Source organism: Palaemon carinicauda, chromosome 4 (genome assembly GCF_036898095.1).
Source record: "Palaemon carinicauda isolate YSFRI2023 chromosome 4, ASM3689809v2, whole genome shotgun sequence".
Taxonomy (NCBI): Eukaryota; Metazoa; Arthropoda; class Malacostraca; order Decapoda; family Palaemonidae; genus Palaemon; species Palaemon carinicauda.
The window spans coordinates 93,390,812-93,408,984 of NC_090728.1; the positions used below are offsets into that span (position 1 = coordinate 93,390,812).

Below are 18,173 nucleotides of genomic sequence, written 5' to 3' on the forward strand. Positions count from 1 at the left end.
TTTTCATTGATTCCAGGTGTTGATGGCTAAATGCTGAAAGCAAAGTAATGGAACACGGCTTGCTTTCAGACACGAAGGTTCTTTCGCTAAGTAACTGAGGTCAACTCTTTGTATACAATGTAAAGTCGCATCTGTCATAACTTATTCAATATCTTTTAGGATCTCTTATGAAATGTTCCATAACTGTGTAATAATTTCTTTACGTGGAACATCCCTTTTCCACGTACGTGAACAACCTAATTCCTTTGAAATACTTCCATCCTATCTACTTAAGTTACACGCACCCACAGACATATTGAGAAGCTTGTGTTCCTGTATTCTGTACAACAGTAATACAATATGTAGTGACTAAAGAAGACAGGATATGTGTATATTTAAAGTATGACCTTCAGTGTAAAAGCTTGTCATATTGGCTAGCAACTTGCAATATTTCGATGAATAAATCTCTCCCAGGACGCGAGGAGTCACATTAGCCAAAAGGGCTTCATGACACGACGGTACTCAAGGAGTTTCTAGAAGTAGGGGCACTGACGACAACGGAGCTGCAAACTATTTCCCTGAAATTTTCATTATACTTAGAGGAGAGCTGAAAGGCGCCTTATACTGGAAGCCATGGTACCGGAAAATAGTGTCTGCCTTTACATACGGAGTGCTGAGTGACAGCAATAGAGAGAGAGAGAGAGAGAGAGAGAGAGAGAGAGAGAGAGAGAGAGAGAGAGAGAGAGAGAGAGCGAGCGCAGATACACGCACATACTTTACACACACACACACACACACACACATATATATATATATATATATATATATATATATATATATATATATATATATTTCATTTAGAAATGACAGTTTATTGAAAGTGGATGGCATATAAGCTTTCAATTTGTTTTAAGCTAGGAATGGGAAAATGATAAAACATTTGAATTAGTAGTTCTGTCTTATTCAAATAGCGGGGCTTGGCTCACAATGTAAATTTAAATTTATATGCATTGTGACATCAAAAAGATTGCAGTTAGGAAATTAAAACAATGAAATACATTGTCATGGGAAAGCAGACGAGCTTAAATTTACGGTTTTACTCTCGACACAGGTAATTCAAATATTCCCAAATATTTTTTTGGGATAAAGTAACTAACAAACACTTCTCTGTTGGTTTACATCTAGTTAATTCTGTCACCTGTTTTCAACCAATGAACTGCTAAAGCAGTATTAGTGTACCTTTTTGGGAGCCTATATTTTTTACCTATTGGTTCTTACAGATTATTATTATTATTATTATTATTATTATTATTATTATTATTATTATTATTATTATTATTATTATTATTATTTTGTTTTCTATCAGTCTTTCGACTGGGTGTTATTTATTGTCTAGGGCTCCGGGTTGCATCCTGCCTCCTTAGGAGTCCATCACTTTTCTTATTATGTGCGCCGTTCCTAGGATCATACTCTTCTGCATAAGTCCTGGAGCTACTTCAGCCTCTAGTTTTTTAGATTCCTTTTCAGGGATCTTGGGATCGTGCCTAGTGTTCATATGATTATGGGTACAATTTACACTGGCATATCCCATATCCTTCATATTTCTATTTTCAGGTCTTGATACTTATCCATTTTTCCCTCTCTCTCTTTAACTCTGGAGTCCCATGGTACTGCGACATCAATGAGTGATACCTTCTTCTTGATTTTATCAAGCAGCGTCACGTCTGGTCTATTTGCATGTATTACCCTATCTGTTCTTATACCATAGTCCCAGAGGATCTTTGCCCGATCGTTTTCTATCACTCCCCCAGGTTGGTGTTCGTGCTACTTATTACTGCAAGGTAGCTGATGTTTCTTATCCAGGCTCAGTGGAGGGTTTTTGCCACTGAATCATGCCTCTCTTTGTACTGGTTCTGTGCAAGTGCCGGACATTCGCTTGCTATGTGGTTTATGGTTTCATTCTTCGTATTGCAACTCCTTCATATGGGTGAGATGTTATTTCCACCTATCGTTCCTTGAACATCTGGTTTAGGGGTTGATCTCGTGCCGCTGTTATCATTCCCTCAGTTTCCTTCTTGAGCTTCCCCTTCAGTAGCCATTGCCACGTGTCATTGCTGGCTAGTTTTTTAGTCTGTCTCATGTATTGTCCGTGCATTGGTTTGTTGTGCCAGTCTTCTGTTCTGTTTGTCATTCTCGTTTGTCTGTATATTTCTGGGTGGTCGTCTACTTTTATCAGTCCTTCTTCCCATGCACTCTTGAGCCACTCGCCTTCACTGGTTTTCAGATATTGCCCCAGTGCTCTGTTCTCGATGTTGACACAGTCCTCTATACTTAGTAGTCCTCTCCCTTCTTCCTTTCGTAATGTATAGTCTGTCCGTATTTGCTCTTGGGTGTAGTGCTTTGTGTATTGTCATATGTTTCCTAGTTTTCTGGTCTATGCTGCGGAGTTCTGCCTTCGTCCATTCGACTATTCCTGCACTGTATCTGATTACTGGCACTGCCATGTATTTATGGCTTTTATCATATTTCCGGCATTGAGTTTTGACTTGAGTATCACCTTGAGTCTCTGTGTATATTCTTTCCTGATCGTGTCCTTCATCTCTTGGTGTTTTATATCCCCTCGTTCCATTATTCCCAGGTATCTGTATCCCGTCTCATCTATGTGTTTGATGTTGCTCCCATCTGGTAGCTTTATCCGTTCAGTCCCTGTTACTTTGCCCTTTTGTATGTTAACTAAGGCACATTTTTCTATTCCAAACTCCATCCTGATATCCCAAGATGCAATCATTGCAGTTTGGATCAAGGTATCTATTTCCTTGATGTTCTTACCATACAGCTTGATGTCGTCCTTGAACATCAGATGGTTAATTCTCTTGATTCTTTTCTTGAGTTGGTACTCAGCATCCATCTGCTGCAGTACTTTTGTCATTGGAATCATGACTACTACGAAGAGTAGTGGGGAAGGTGAGTCGCCCTGGAGGATCCCTCTCCTGATGTTAACCTCTGCTTGTCTTATTCCAGGGCTTGTAAGTATTATATTACAGTTGCGCATTGTATTTTTGAGGAAGCTGATGGTGTTTTTCTCTGCCCCATATATTTTAAGGTATTCTATTAGCCATGTGTGTGGTATCATGTCGAAGGCTTTCTTATAGTCAATCCATGCCATGCTTAGGTTGGTTTTTCTTCCCCTACTGTTCTTCATCACCCTTTTGTTTATCAGGAGCTGGTCTTTTGAGTCCCTACACCTACTTCTGCAGCTTTTCTGTTGGTGGGAGATGGTGTTTGTCTCCTCTAAGTAGTGGTATAGGCTTTAACTGATGATGCTTGTTAGTAACTTCCACATTATTGGTAGGTAAGTGATAGGTCTGTAGTCAGTGTCTTTATTTCCCTTACTCTTGTCTTTTTGCGATAGGGATGTTCTTCCTGTGGTCATCCATTTGGGTGCATGGTGATTTGAAATACAATGCTGGAGTTGTTCTGTTATTCGTGGGTGTAGGGCCTTGAAGTTTTTGAGCCAGTATCCATGAACTTCATCGGGACCTGGGGCTTTCCAGTTTGGCTTTTTCTTTAATTGGTGTCTGTGTCCGTCGTGATCTCTGTGAATCTTTGTTTTATTCTCCCTGTTTCTTCTTCCTTGACTTCCTGGAGCCATGCTGCTTATTTGTTTTGTGATACCGGATTGTTCCATATGTTTTCCCAAAGTCTCTTACTTGGTTCGGCTTCAGGGATTTCTTGGTGGTTGTCTTTCCCTCTTAGTTGGCTGTATAGTCTTTTTTGGTTGGTTCTGAATAGTTTGTTCTGTTGGTATCCCTTATTCCTGTTAATGTACCGTTGGATCTCACGTGATTTGGCCATAAGCCTCTGTTTTACATCTTCTATTGTGTTGTTTAGTCCCCTCTCTTGTGTTTTGTATTTCTCGTTGAGTTCCTCCCTTGTTTTCATGCTTCTTAGCCTTTTTTCTGTCATCTCTTTCAGTTTACTCAAGTCAGATCTAATCACTATGATTTGCTTTTCCAGGCACGTTTTCCAAGGAGGTTGCTGATTTTGTTTCTGTTGGGTTGGTTGTGTTGGTGGTGTTGGTGTTCGTATCCCCATCAGTTCTGCTACTAATCTTGCTCCTCCATATGACAAGTTATTTGTTTCTGTGATACTGGTGGTATGTATTATTCCCATTATTTCATTGACCTCACTTGTTTTCTCCCTTAATTTCTTGATGCTGTAGGCTTTCATGGAGGGGATCTTTGTTCTCTCTGTATCTGGCTCCATCCATTGTCTAATCTTTATTACCCATTCCGTCCTCTCTGTTAATTCGTGGGTGTTTCTTTGTGTGTCGTTGTTTGATACTTCATCATCCCTGTCGTCTTCTGTGGCATCTTCTCTCAGTTCGTCGTCTTGTAATTCATTGTCGTATGTCCTTTCCCTTTCCAGTTCCTCTCTTTCTGTTGGGGAGAGCCAGTTCTTTTTCATCATTATTATTATTATTATTATTATTATTATTATTATTATTATTATTATTATTATTATTATTATTACTATTATTATTATTATTTCCTAAGCTACAACCCTAGTTGGAAAAGCAAGATGCTAAAAGCCCAAAGGCTCCAACAGGGAAAATAGCCCTGTGAGGAAATGAAATAAAAAAACTACAAGAGAAGTAGTTGACGATTGAAAATATTTTAAGAATAGTAACAACATTAGAATAAATCTTTCATATATAAACTATGCAAACTTAAATTAACAAAAGGAAAAGAAATAAGATAGAACAGTGTGCCCGAGTATACCTCAATGAAGGTAACTCTAGCCCAGGACAGTGGAAGACCATGGTACAGAGGCTATGGCACTACCCAAGACTAGAGAACAATGGTTTGATTTTGGAGTGTCCTCCTAGAAGAGCTGCTTAATATATCCTAAGAGTTTCTTCTACCCTTAACAAGAGAGTAGCTACTGACAATTACAGTGCAGTAGCTAACCTCTTGAGCAAAGAAGAATTGTTTGGTAATCTCAGGATTGTCAAGTGTATGAGGACAGAGGAGAATATGTAAAGAATAGGCCAGAATATTCAGTGTATGTGAAGGCAAAGAGAAAATGAGCCGTAACCAGAGAAGAATCCAATGTACTACTGTCTGGCCAGTCAAAGGTCCCAATAACTCTCTAGCGGTAGTATCTCAATGGGTGGCTGGTGCCCTGGCCTGCCTACCAAATGTTGTATGTATGTATGTATATATATATATATATATATATATATATATATATATATATACTGTATATATATATATACATTATATCTATATATATATATATATATATATATATATATACAGGATGTATATATATAGTTATTTATTTACATGTGTATATATATGTGCATAAATGTGTTTATATGTACATATATATATATATATATATATATATATATATATATGTATATTAAAATAAGTCATTTATTTTTTATATATTAATGCCTGGATTCTCTTAACGACCTCGGGATCAGAGCCCCAGGCGAAATCACACAAAGACAAGAGCTTGTGACCGGCCGGGAATCGAATCCTAGTTCGACAAACATGTAGAGACAGTGACTACCACTTGGCCAAGTGGTAGTCACTGTCTCTACAAATTTGCCGGGCCAGGGTTCGATTTCCGGCCGGTCACAAGCTCTTGTCTTTGTGTGATTTCGCCTGGGGCTCTGATCCCGAGGTCGTTAAGAGAATCCAGACATTAATGTATCAAAAATATATGGCTTATTTGAATATGAAAAACACGTCTAAATGTGCAAAAAGATTTATTATATATATATATATGTATATGTATATGTATATATATATATATATATATATATATATATATATATATATATATATATATATATATATACTGTATATGTATATATGTATGTGTGTATATATATATGAAAAATTTCGCACATTTTGGAAATTTTTTTCATATTCAAATAAGCCATATATATTAAAACTCTAATGTATTGATTCTCTTATCGACCTCGGGATCAAAGCCCCAAGGTGGAACCACTGAAAGGCAATAGCTTCTGACTGGCCTGACATCGAACCCTGATCTAGGACATTTGTATCACCATGCTGATAACATTTAGCCACTGTGATACAAGTTTCCTGGACCAGGGTTCGATTCCCTGACGGTCAGAAGCTTTTGTCTTTGAGTGGTTCCGCCTTGGGGCTCTGATCATGAGATCGACAAGAGAATCCAGACATTAATGTATTAATATATATGGCTTATTTGAATGTATGTATGTATATATATATATATATATATATATATATATATATATGTATATATATATGTATGTATATATATATATATGTATATATATATATATGTGTGTGTGTTTGTGTGTGTATGTATGTATGTATGTTAGTTCCCTTGGTCACTGCATCCTCACCATCCTTGTGAGTTAAGTATGGGGGTTTGGGGATCCTATTGGTCTATCTGTTGAGTCATCAGCAGCCATTGCCTGGCCCTCCTTGGTCCTAGCTTGGGCGGAAGGGCCTTGGGCGCTGATCATTTTGTATATGTGGTCAGTCCCTAAAATCATATTACCCTGCCATTCATGAGCAACCTTCAAAGCTTTTGTGAAGTTTTCTTTATCTTTTACTTGGGTTTACTTCACTTTTTGGTTAATCTTTCATTATCATTATCGTCTCCTCCTACGCCTATTGGCGCAAAGGGTCTCGGTTAGATTTAGCTTTTAAATCAATACTTCTCCATTCATCATCTACTTCACATTTAATAGTCCTCAGCCATGTAGGCCTGGGTCTTCCAACTCTTCTAGTGCCTTGTTTAGTCCAGCTGAACGTTTGGTGAAGTAATCTCTCTTAAGGAGTGCAAAGAGCATGTTCTAAAATCTACTAAATCTATTAGAGATTTTCATTGTCATACTGTAACTCATGTCCATATAATATGTAGTAGGTTGGCCAGGGCACCAGCCGCCCATTGAGATTCTACTGCTAGAGAGTTATGGGGTCCGTTGACTGGTCAGACAGTACTGCAGTGGATCTTTCTCTCTGGTTATGGTTCTTTCCCTTTGCCTACACATACACCGAATAGTCTGGTCTATTTTTAAAGATTCTCCTCTATTCTCATACACTTGACAGCACTGAGATTACCAAACATTTCTTCTTCACCCGAGGGGTTAACTACTGCACCGTAATTGTTCAGTAGCTACTTTCTTCTTGGTAAGGGTAGAAGAGAGACTTCCGCTATGGTGAGCAGCTCTTCTTGAAGAAGGACACTCCAAAATCAAAACATTGTTCTCTAGTCTTGGGTAGTGCTATAGCCTTTGTACCATGGTCTTACACTGTCTTTGGTTAGAGTTCTCTTGCTTGAGGGTACATTCAGACATACTATTATATCTAATTTCTCTTCCTTTTGTTTTGTTAAAGTTTTTATAGTTTATATAGGAAATATTTATTTTAATGTTGTTACTGTTCTTAAAATATTTTATTTTTCCTTGTTTCCTTTCCTCACTGGGCTATTTTCTCTGTTGGGGCCCCTGGGCATATAGCATCCTGATTTTCCAACTATGATTGTAGCTTAGCAAATAATAATAATAATAATAATAATAATGTATGTATATGATAAAAGTTTGCTCCCCTTTATTTGATTTTGGGTAAATATGTCTGCTTTGGAGTATAAGGGGGAATAACTTGGAGTATATCATTAATCCTGATTGTGAAACTTACTGGGTTAGTAATATATTAGAAGAGGGTAATGACTTTGAAAACTAATTTCATTCTTATGAAAGGAATTTTTTTTTCTTTTATATATATATATATATATATATATATGTATATATATATATATATATATATATACATATATATATATATATATATATATATATATACATATACATATATATATATATATATATATATATATATATATATATAACGTGGAATAATCAATGGAAAGGACCGAGTAGCTTCTTCCATTAAGGTCATTGGTAATTATTTTAGCGTAGAGTTAAGGGTTTGGGAAGTACAAAAGGGTATATACTCGTGGTAATGATTTTTTGGATATAGTAATAATTTAAATCATGGTAGAAACACAGAAGTAAAAAAATATTTAACGGAATTCGTTTTACTATGTAAGAAAACAATCTATATAAAAAGGTTGGGCATATTCAAGTTTAATAATAATACTTATTTGTGCCTTTAATAAAAGGAAAAATGGCAGAACTTTCACGACTGCGCAAAGTACAGATTGGCTTGTAACTATTCGGTATGGATTATGGAGAAATCTTGAAAAGCTTAGATATGCTTGTTCTAGTGGCTAGACTTTGAGTTTGTTTTTCATAAAAGATGAAAGATTTAAGAAAAATGGCCAAGTCTTATGTATAAGAGAAAGCAATGCCTCAAATTACTATAGTTTATCATTGCATTATTATAAGCTGAATGTTTTTGAGGAAGAAACCGAGGAGAACTATTGAAAAATGTGTAGCAGAAGAGTCTGAATAAAAGGTATATGCTGTGAATTAAGAGGTAAAGTGTATGTAAGGTTTTGATGAAAGACATGGTACAGTATATGCAAAGGTTTTTGTTGCTTAAGATTTAGTTAAATGTATCAAAGAAATTGTGTTGTGAAATTTTTATTCAAGGCAATTTCATTCATGATATGGGTATTAAGAGGAAAATGTTATAATGTCCACTGACTTTTTCAATGAGTTTGAGCGGAAAATGTTACAATGTTCACTTACTTTTTCTGTGAGTTTGAGCCAGTCTCTCTCTCTCTCTCTCTCTCTCTCTCTCTCTCTCTCTCTCTCTCTCTCTCTCTCTCTCTCTCTCTCTCTCTCTCTTTTTTTAGGAAAGGATTTATTATCTCATCAAATGCTTGTACAATATAAACACATTTATTTTGGTGTGTACACGAACATAAATACATGTGACAGCGTTGATAGTCAATAGTACTTTAAAAAAGAATGTCTTTTCTTATCATTCATTAGCATTCATTCACCAATATTTTTTTTCTGATTCGCAGGTACTGTATGTTATTCTATGACAAGCAACAATATCTACATCTTCTACCACGAGAATAGTGACTGCGCCAGACATGAGACGGCTCAACAGCCTTAACTTCCAATGCAATAAATAATCCCCCTTTTTTCTTTAGATGGAAAAAATATTTATTTTTCTCAAACTAAATTCAAAGTCAGCATACAGGTGTGTTCGAATCTCTTGTGTGACAGTGGACCGTTCCTATGTCCTGCCCTAGCCTTCTGATTGTGCTACATTTTCGAGAAATTATGTTGTTGAGCAAATCAAGCTTCCCCTGGAATGAGTTGTTGCTGTCAAAGACTGGACAAAAATACAAATCTGATCGTAGGAATACTTCAAAGAAATACCAAGCTTTATATGCAAATGAGCTTCGAACTTGAGATTTATTCCCAGGTCATTTGTCCTCGTGTGACTGTTTAAACACAGATGAGGTCAGCATAAAAGAAATGAAAGTCAAAAGTACTTGCCTAAAGATACTGTTATGACTTCATAGAGAGATAGCTCTCTTTCTATCTCTCTGTCTCTTTCTCTCTCCCTCTCTCCCTTCTATCTGTATTTATATATGACCCCCTTCTCCAAAGCAATCTTTCTTTCAACCATTTTACAAGCAGGGCTCACAAACACTGTGACTCCTCCTTCAAAGGGCTTCCTTAGATAATCGTTCGCATTAAAGCGCCACAAGAATAGTATTCATCAGGGTCATCTTTCTTAATGGAATATCTCCACTTATCTTGCCAAGGAAAATACTAACTCTTCTTTGTTCCCCTACTGGTCTGCCACGATCGGTTTTTGTACTCTTTACACTATTTTTATAGATAAAATAAAACTTGAAAAAATAACATGTTTTGCTTATAAGGTTCAAGCGTTTCACTTGTAACATTCATTATTCGATAAACATTTTCCCTGTGAAAAAGATTTACCCATTTCTTTAATTTGATAACTCTTTTTAAAGGGTTTGCTTTAAAATTGCATTTTGAATGTCTTAAAAGTGCGGGAAATTTAATGTTTAATAATTGGTGATGCTGCTAAACCAGTTAACCCATGTGTCCCATCTTGTTTGATTATAAAGGCCTATCATTGTCTTAAAAGGTAGACAACACAGTAATAAATAAAATTTCAGTATTAACATTCAACGAGGTGAAATATTTGTAACATATCAAGAATTACTGTTACTCTTTGCTTGTCTGTTTTCTCTTGTCAATCATCATCCGTCCTTCACTTGAACTTCAAAGCAGGTTAAAAAGAAATACTGCTCAGTAGAAGTAACAAAAACAGAGACTTTTATCCTTTTCTCCTTTTAACTCTTGGATGTAATTGTTCAAAATATTTTTACCCTTTGTTTTCCCCTTTTGGAAATTTTACTTAAAAACTCATACTACTGTATATCCGGGTGTTGGTAATATATTACATATGCCCCTTTCTTGAATAACAGCATATCTATTAAAAGTCCTGTTTGAACCAACAAAAGAAAGGGGAAATGAATAATGAGATACAGTATAGGAAACCAAGGTAATATTTTTTTAATTGTTTCAGTGAAGTGATATAAGAGGAGACTGTTTTAGAATTGATGATTTTGCTTCAGAACAACCAGCTGGCGAACACGCATTTTACTGTTAACTTCGTCGTTGATTCAGATAACACTTATCACTAGTGTAGCCTTACAGAGTAGCAGCAATGGTTGCTAGAGCGCCTTATTAACTTATTGTTACGTCTTTATATACTGTAGGAACAACTGTGATCATACTGTAGTATTATCATTAGGACCCCTTGCACAGCTCGTCATTGAGATAATAAATGCATCAAGTAAATCAGTAAGCATCATTGAAGTAGCACCTGCTACCAGATTTAATACTTGGCAGCAACAGCAACAAAGAGCTCAATTTCAACATAATCTTTCCCATGAGCAAAAACAGTGTCCAAACTCTGATAACGAAAAGGACCTCGTGCAAACAGCGTACCCTTTCTCGTATGACCGTTAAGGTTTGACTGAAACCTTGATCCTTTGGGTTTCTTCAAATATACAAGGGATCCTTGACAACTATTCTGTGAATTCAGCTTCACATATTAACAGAATTCTTGCACAAGAAGAGGAAGTTTATTTCATAGATAATTAAGAGAAAACTCCAACCTATGCATGTGATCACATGGCTTTGAACATCGTTCCCCTTTTTCTCATACCTATATGCCTTATCAGTACCTTTGAGTTTCACAACTTCCCTTTCCAATAACGAGGAGGGGGAAAAGCACGTCAGTGCTGCTTTTGCATATTTCCTGTTAGTATCACACCATCAAATGAAAAAAGAGGGATTTATTACAATGTTCGAGAAGGAATCAGTTGTGAGACTGATCCTGGTCGGACTAACGGTACCATCGCTTATCTGTTATGTCCTTATGGTAGCAGATACTGATACATTAAAATACCACCCAGCACCAACAGGTAAACTAATCTCATTTCTTTTGCACATTTTTATTGTCTCTGCTTTAGTGCACAAGTAGATAAATTCAAGTTTCTAAATAGTGTCTGATGTATGAGCAAATTAAAGAAAGGAAGGAAGGAGACTGTATTTCATCGACAGACCCTTTTCTTTTGTAAACCTAATATATTTTTTATTACCTGCATCGCCATTAGATATTTTTATTGCATTTACCATAAATATTAGAAATAATGTACATGAATATCGTTATAACATAGATCTAATTAACTAATCATTGCATTAAGTCTAAACAGCATGGGTTAACTTTCAGTGAAAACTTGTTCTATTAAATAAGGTGCTTTCTTTCTCAGGATGTATTTGTCATATCAGTCTGTGTTTGAAATATTGCTCAAATTTGGGAACTTATTTTTTTCCTTTATTGACAAGGATTTAATCAAAGGCAATGTGACCAATAAATGACTCGGCAACCCACCTCTTCTGTAGGCACCTTCTTTCTACCACCCACAAATAGTCCTCCTTGTTTTGATTTTACAGGGACTTACCAAATGGAGAGTCCTTTCTACTCTCAACAGATATGCAACACCCAGCTATTCATCACATACCACATTTACTCTGTGATCAGTATTTATTTCACGAATGTTGCTTTTCTTTTACTGCTTAACTTTGTCATTCATCTTGCACTACCGTGCCACCAATCTCTTGTCATAACTCCACCAGTATTTCTCACTTCATAAAAACAAATTAATTTATGGTTTCTTTTGGGGTCAGGTCCCACTCACTTCCATTATTTTACCTTCAGATAAGTAATAAATATTGGCATCACATGAAAGACACTATGCTGTGTCTTATCTTGTAGGTAGGTGGGATTTTGGGGTATTCTGTCATGATTAGTAAATTAAAATTTATTCGAATTTCCTTTTATTCATTAAACATTTGTTGTATATCAGTCGGCTTCCTCTGGAAAAATATTTTTGATTCAGACAGATACCAATATGTAAGTCAATTTCTCAACATATGGCAACATTGTATTATATCCAAAGCAATGAAAGAGTAAACTTGGAAAAAAAAAGGAAAAACATCCAGCATCATTTATTTTCAAATACCAGACTGATTTGCTGGTGTAGAAACACAGTACAGTATGTTGTTTAGGAGCTATGAATTCCCCATAAGGTCGACCAGGTATCGAGCTTTTAGTGGAGAATCGTTTGCACCATTGACCTCTTGGAGTTTTCTAGAAGGCAAAGCTCGTTCTCCCATTGCTTTCTTTACTTAGGAAGAAAACAGATGTTCAATTCAGCAGCAAATTATTCAGAAAATGTGCACACTAAAATCAGGATGATGTAGGGTTATTGAAGAGTGTAGTCTGAACATAATAATGTAAACAGCAAAGAATAGAGTTCTCAGCTCATGTGGCTGTTGCTGAAGTCATGTTGCAAAGTGGACCAGTACTGCTGAATGAAAGGAGGAAGATAATGAAAGTGTTTATGCTTATAATACAACAATAAAAAAGTGGAATGACCAAAACTGTATCAACATCAAGAAAGCAAATGGGGTTGTAGAATTTTATTGTAGGCTACAAAACAAAAAGTGACCTAGAATTAGCTTTAGTCAATCATATTTAGGGAGTGTAGGATGTAGGGAGTGTAGGATGTTGTTTGGGATATTCATTAGATTTCAGCTTGAAGTATTCTTTTTTGGGACATCTACCAGATTGCCTGGATTATTTTTTTATGTCTGTAGTACAATGTGAAACATTAAAAGTTTTATTAGTTCTCTCAATAAGAAAAATACTTCAAAAAGGGTACAGAATTATTACGGTATTTTCTCAACAAAAATTATTTTTAATCATCCTCCTAAATATGGAGGAAATAATTTTTCTCTCGACATTTATTGCACAAGGCAGAATATACTAACAGAAAAACAAGTCTTGTAATTAACTTACAAATATAATAGATTTTTATGACTAGATGTCATCCTCACCTCCACCACCGATCTTGTGGACATATTTTATATATATATATATATATATATATATATATATATATATATATATATATATATATATATATATATACATAGAACAGGGGTATAGGCCTAATATGAGAAGGAAAATTTTTGTTTTCACTGCTTAGTTCCAATCAAATTAGCTTAGATTTCCCTTACTTTTATTATCCTTTTGGCATTTTTTTTTTAGGGTTATGGATGATACAGTGAGCTATAAATAGGCTATCTAATAGAATAGTTTTGAAAGGTCTCTGTGATTAAAGTGCAAGTCCCTGGTTTTTAAGAGCAATGTGTAAGCGCAGTATACATATATGTAGAAATCAGTATTAGTAAAAATCATATTTGATAAAAGTCTCAACTTCAACTTTTTATTTTTAGTAATTTTCCTAACGTAATTTTCACTAAATACTTGGCCCCATTGATTATATTTGCACTACATTTCATATTACATATTTCATATTGAAAAAATATAAATTACATGATAATATTTACAAGTATTTAAAAAACATTCAACACATAATTAGCTGCAAATGTTGGTGTTTTAAAGTTTAGTGGTCAGGATACTTTATTATTAGTGAGAGGTTCCATATTTGATTCTCATGCAAGTATAAAAGATATGTTTATTTTCTGTTGAACCCATTGTGACTCACCCTTACCAACAAATTGTATTATGTTCTTGGTAGTTGAATTATTGTAGCAAGTCAAAGTTGAGGTGAGAGAAGGACTTACAGCTATCATGCCAGACTAGCTGGTAACTGGATAGGAATATATTTTGGACCCATTCCTCTAAGGAGAACGGTATACTGTATCCTATAGACGAAAACTTCCTTTGCTTTAGTTAATATTTTATGTTTGTTTCCTGTAATCAGTCTTATATTCATATGAGTCAATTTTTTTTCCATTTAATGTCCAGCTAGTGAAAGAGTTCTAGAAATTGGTACAGTACTTCAATAAATTAAATAAAAAAATATCTCATCTAAGCTTTTCATGTGAACAAGTCTACTAATACACTTTGTAACAAAGCTTGGTAGGTCTAATGGCAGCTTTCAGTGTGTTTTCATGATTTTAATATTATCTCTCTCTCTCTCTCTCTCTCTCTCTCTCTCTCTCTCTCTCTCTCTCTCTCTCTCTCTCTCTCTCTCTCTCTCTCTCTCTCTAATATATATATATATATATATAGATAGATAGGTAGATATATATATATATATATATATATATATATATATATATATATATATATATGTATGTATGTATATATATATATATATATATATATATACATACATACATACATACATATATATATATATATATATATATATATATATACACTATACAGTATATATATATATATATACACTATACAGTATATATATATATATATATATATATATATATATATATATACATACATATATATATATATATATATATATATATATACATACATACATACATATATATATATATATATATATATATATATATATATATATATATATATATATATATATATATATATATCATTTTGTAAAGAATGCTGCTGTTTTATGGTAAAGAAACCATGTTTAAAATTAAAAAAAAAAATGTACTGTATGCTGTGAATGCTTAGGCATGTCGATCAAAAGAGAATGCCATTAGCCCAGGGGGATGTTCACTTAACAGATTTGTGATGTATGTTAGTAGTTATCTAGTAGCATTTTTCTTGATTGTAACTTATAAAGGAAACATGAATTTCGTTAACTTTTCAAGAACTGTGAAAATATATACGATCAAAGTTGAATCCTAGTCACAGTGCTGTATTAGAATAAAATGTAATATTATATCAACCATAGTATTCTTAGCTAGTGCTTTAGTTCATATTATATTTTAGATGTTAGGATTAGTTTCCCTTGTAATATTTTTTTTTTAGGAATCCTTGTGCAAAATTGTCTTGCAATGATTATATTTAATGAAGTTACCCAGCCAACCTTAAACTCAACTTCTAAATCTGGTTAACTTGGATGTTCTCTAATTTTAACTGTCCAATCCCTGGGTTCAGCACTTATAGAAGAGGAGGTATACAATATACTTTTTTTTATGAATAAGGGAGAAAAAAAAATATTCTAAAAATATTTGGATTTCATATTAGTTGAAAAAAAAAAGATTTTTAAAATAAACTGTTTGTTGTACTGTACATACAAGCCCTCGTTTTACATGACTCATAATTTTGGGTTCAAAGTGTCTTGACTGTATATCATATTTATTGTGGAAAAATTTCTTATATGGTAAGTTGTGACAAAAATTGCCTTATTCTAGGGTGCTTCCATCAGTACAAAGCTATTTATTAAATTTTAAATGAATATTTTTTTATTTCCCAAATTTAACTGGGCAAGCTCTGTAATTTACTTTGGAAAGGTATCTGTGTCAAGTGGGAGAAGGTAATGAGAGAAAGGTGATAATGGACCTCAGAATAAGGCTGTTGATTGTTGGTTTAATGTATACTGTACAATACTTTTTCTTAATGTGTCCAGACCAAACCAAACGTGAACTTATGTATCCAAATAGCTTCTTAAACAGAAACCAGCTGACATAGGTATGACCTATTACTGGAGTATTATCATCAATTTAGATGCCAATGACCCTAAATTTATTAACTTCACAACCCGATAGAGGACACGGATTATTCAAATGTTATGATAACTATTAGTAAACATACCTGTACTTCAAATTACATCTAAAGCTGTGAAATCTAAATGCCTTAAAGTTTATAAGGAGAGGTGTCTGGGTATGGAAAGCCTTAAAATCTTGGCCGAAGACTTACGGTTTACTGTTGGAATGAAAAAACATACATGATGAAACTTTAGGATTGCAGTAACATGCTTCCACTTAAGTACACAATCCACAAAATCTATGTTGGTAAGGGTTGTTGTCACTATGATACATTTGAAAGTATGCTGTTAAGGGACATATTCCTGTAAGTGACTCCAAAGAGTATTAGAACAGAGAAAGTTAGCGTGAGGCTGTGGCATTGTGGGAAGGGGAGTGTAGTTCAGACTTTGATAGAATGATATTAGAGATTACTATGGTAAGCAGAGGAAGTGTAAAAGAATACTTGCTGGAAGTCAGAACTAGAAAGAATAGTGTACAAAAGTTTGGGGTGTGTGTGTGTCCAATTAGATTCTTTCTATTTCTAGTGCGGACTGTGTTACAGGTACATTCATAGCTACAATAGTTAATAATAATCTTGAACTCACTTATATGATATAAAATTTGAATAGCCTAATTAGGGATTAATAGTATGCTGTAACCTTACAAGACATCAGTATTATTATTTGTAAACTTCTCTTGTAGTTTATTTCCTTATTTCCTTTCCTCACTGGGCTATTTTCGCTATTGGAACCCTTAGGCTTGCAGTATAGCATCATGCGTTTCCAACTAGCGTTGTAGCTTAGCAATTAATCATAATAACAATAACAATAACAATGATAATGATAATAATAATCCAGCAATGTTTAAATTTGCACCCAAGCAGTTTCAAGTAGAATTTACAGCAATCCCCCCAAGTTTAGATATAGCTGAATGGAAAATTTATCATAGTTTTATTACTACGCAAGTTTCAGGAAAAGGTAACCCATGACCTAAGCAGGTTTTTTATACACCTTGAGGATTAATAGACTACAGAGTAATTTTCATTTATTCTACTATATAATTTTAAGAAATTATATTACAGTACAGTATTATAGTAAACTGAATTAAAATTTTTTAATTACAGTGTGTCACGAGTGTGCTACCAGTCTCTCCTAACTTTCTAGGCTAGACTAGTATACTAACTTGGACATATGGGAATTTCCATTTGTGTGTGTTGGTGAGGCATAGGGTAAAGGTTGAAATTTTGAGGTAGGAATGCACCACACCAACCTCATTCTTCACCAATCTCACTTCTTGAAGAATATCAAGATTAGTCATTGCAGAAAAGCTGAGGATTGAGAGGAGAATGCATTACTTTGGTTTAGCTTCTCTATAGATATTGAAATTAGCCATCAAAAAATGGCTGAGGAGTGTATGGAATTGAATGCTTGGCAGTACCATCCTACCTTGCTATTTTGAGTGGTCTTTGAAGAAAAAATGAGTATACAGTGGTTCTTGTACAATGTTAAGGTTCTTCATTGGAAACAAATCTCTTATGGGTCACATTACATTAATTCAAAATTTTATGCTTGGTCATCTCTGAACTTTTGGTTGTCTGATAAAAGTAAGTAATATTGATTTACAAAATCTGTCTTGTACATTTGATTGACAGGAAAGAGGAATAAGAGACTATTAATGTAATACATCTTTAAATATTTGTTTTTTGTAGTTGTGTGTCATAGTAGACCATTTGTTGATGTATGCATGGACGTTTTTATTTATTTGATCGAATTCTATAGGAAATAGAAACGTGTAATCTCACTCTAACAAGGCTTTGTCTAAAAATATCATGAACAATAATGAATCCAGTGAAATTGTTGTCTAGACAAAAATCTTGATTCCCTTTTAATGTTACTATAAAGGGCATTAGTCCTCTTCTTTGATCAAGTGTAGGAATAGATATATAAAAACCAGAGATATCTGATTATTGACCTATCAGTTGGAGTTGACTGTAAATTCCTGAAATCATTTAGATCAATGGATGTAGCTGAGAAACAGTACGGTGTTGGTTCTTCTCCTATTTAAGAGATGATTTTTTTCCCATCAATAAATGTGGTTCTCA

The 18,173-nt window shown here is 34.3% G+C and overlaps 1 protein-coding gene across 2 annotated transcripts in view; it reads left to right on the forward strand.

Moving 5' to 3' along the window:
• LOC137640062 (carbohydrate sulfotransferase 11-like) overlaps positions 1 to 18,173 on the forward strand; it is a 317,805-nt gene that overhangs the window by 267,031 nt on the left and 32,601 nt on the right. For both annotated transcript variants that reach the window (XM_068372488.1, XM_068372489.1), the window contains exon 2: positions 8,986 to 11,439. In XM_068372488.1, coding sequence (XP_068228589.1) covers positions 11,295 to 11,439 — 145 coding nt within the window. In that variant the 5' untranslated portion in view covers positions 8,986 to 11,294. The remainder of the gene's footprint in view (positions 1 to 8,985; positions 11,440 to 18,173) is intronic.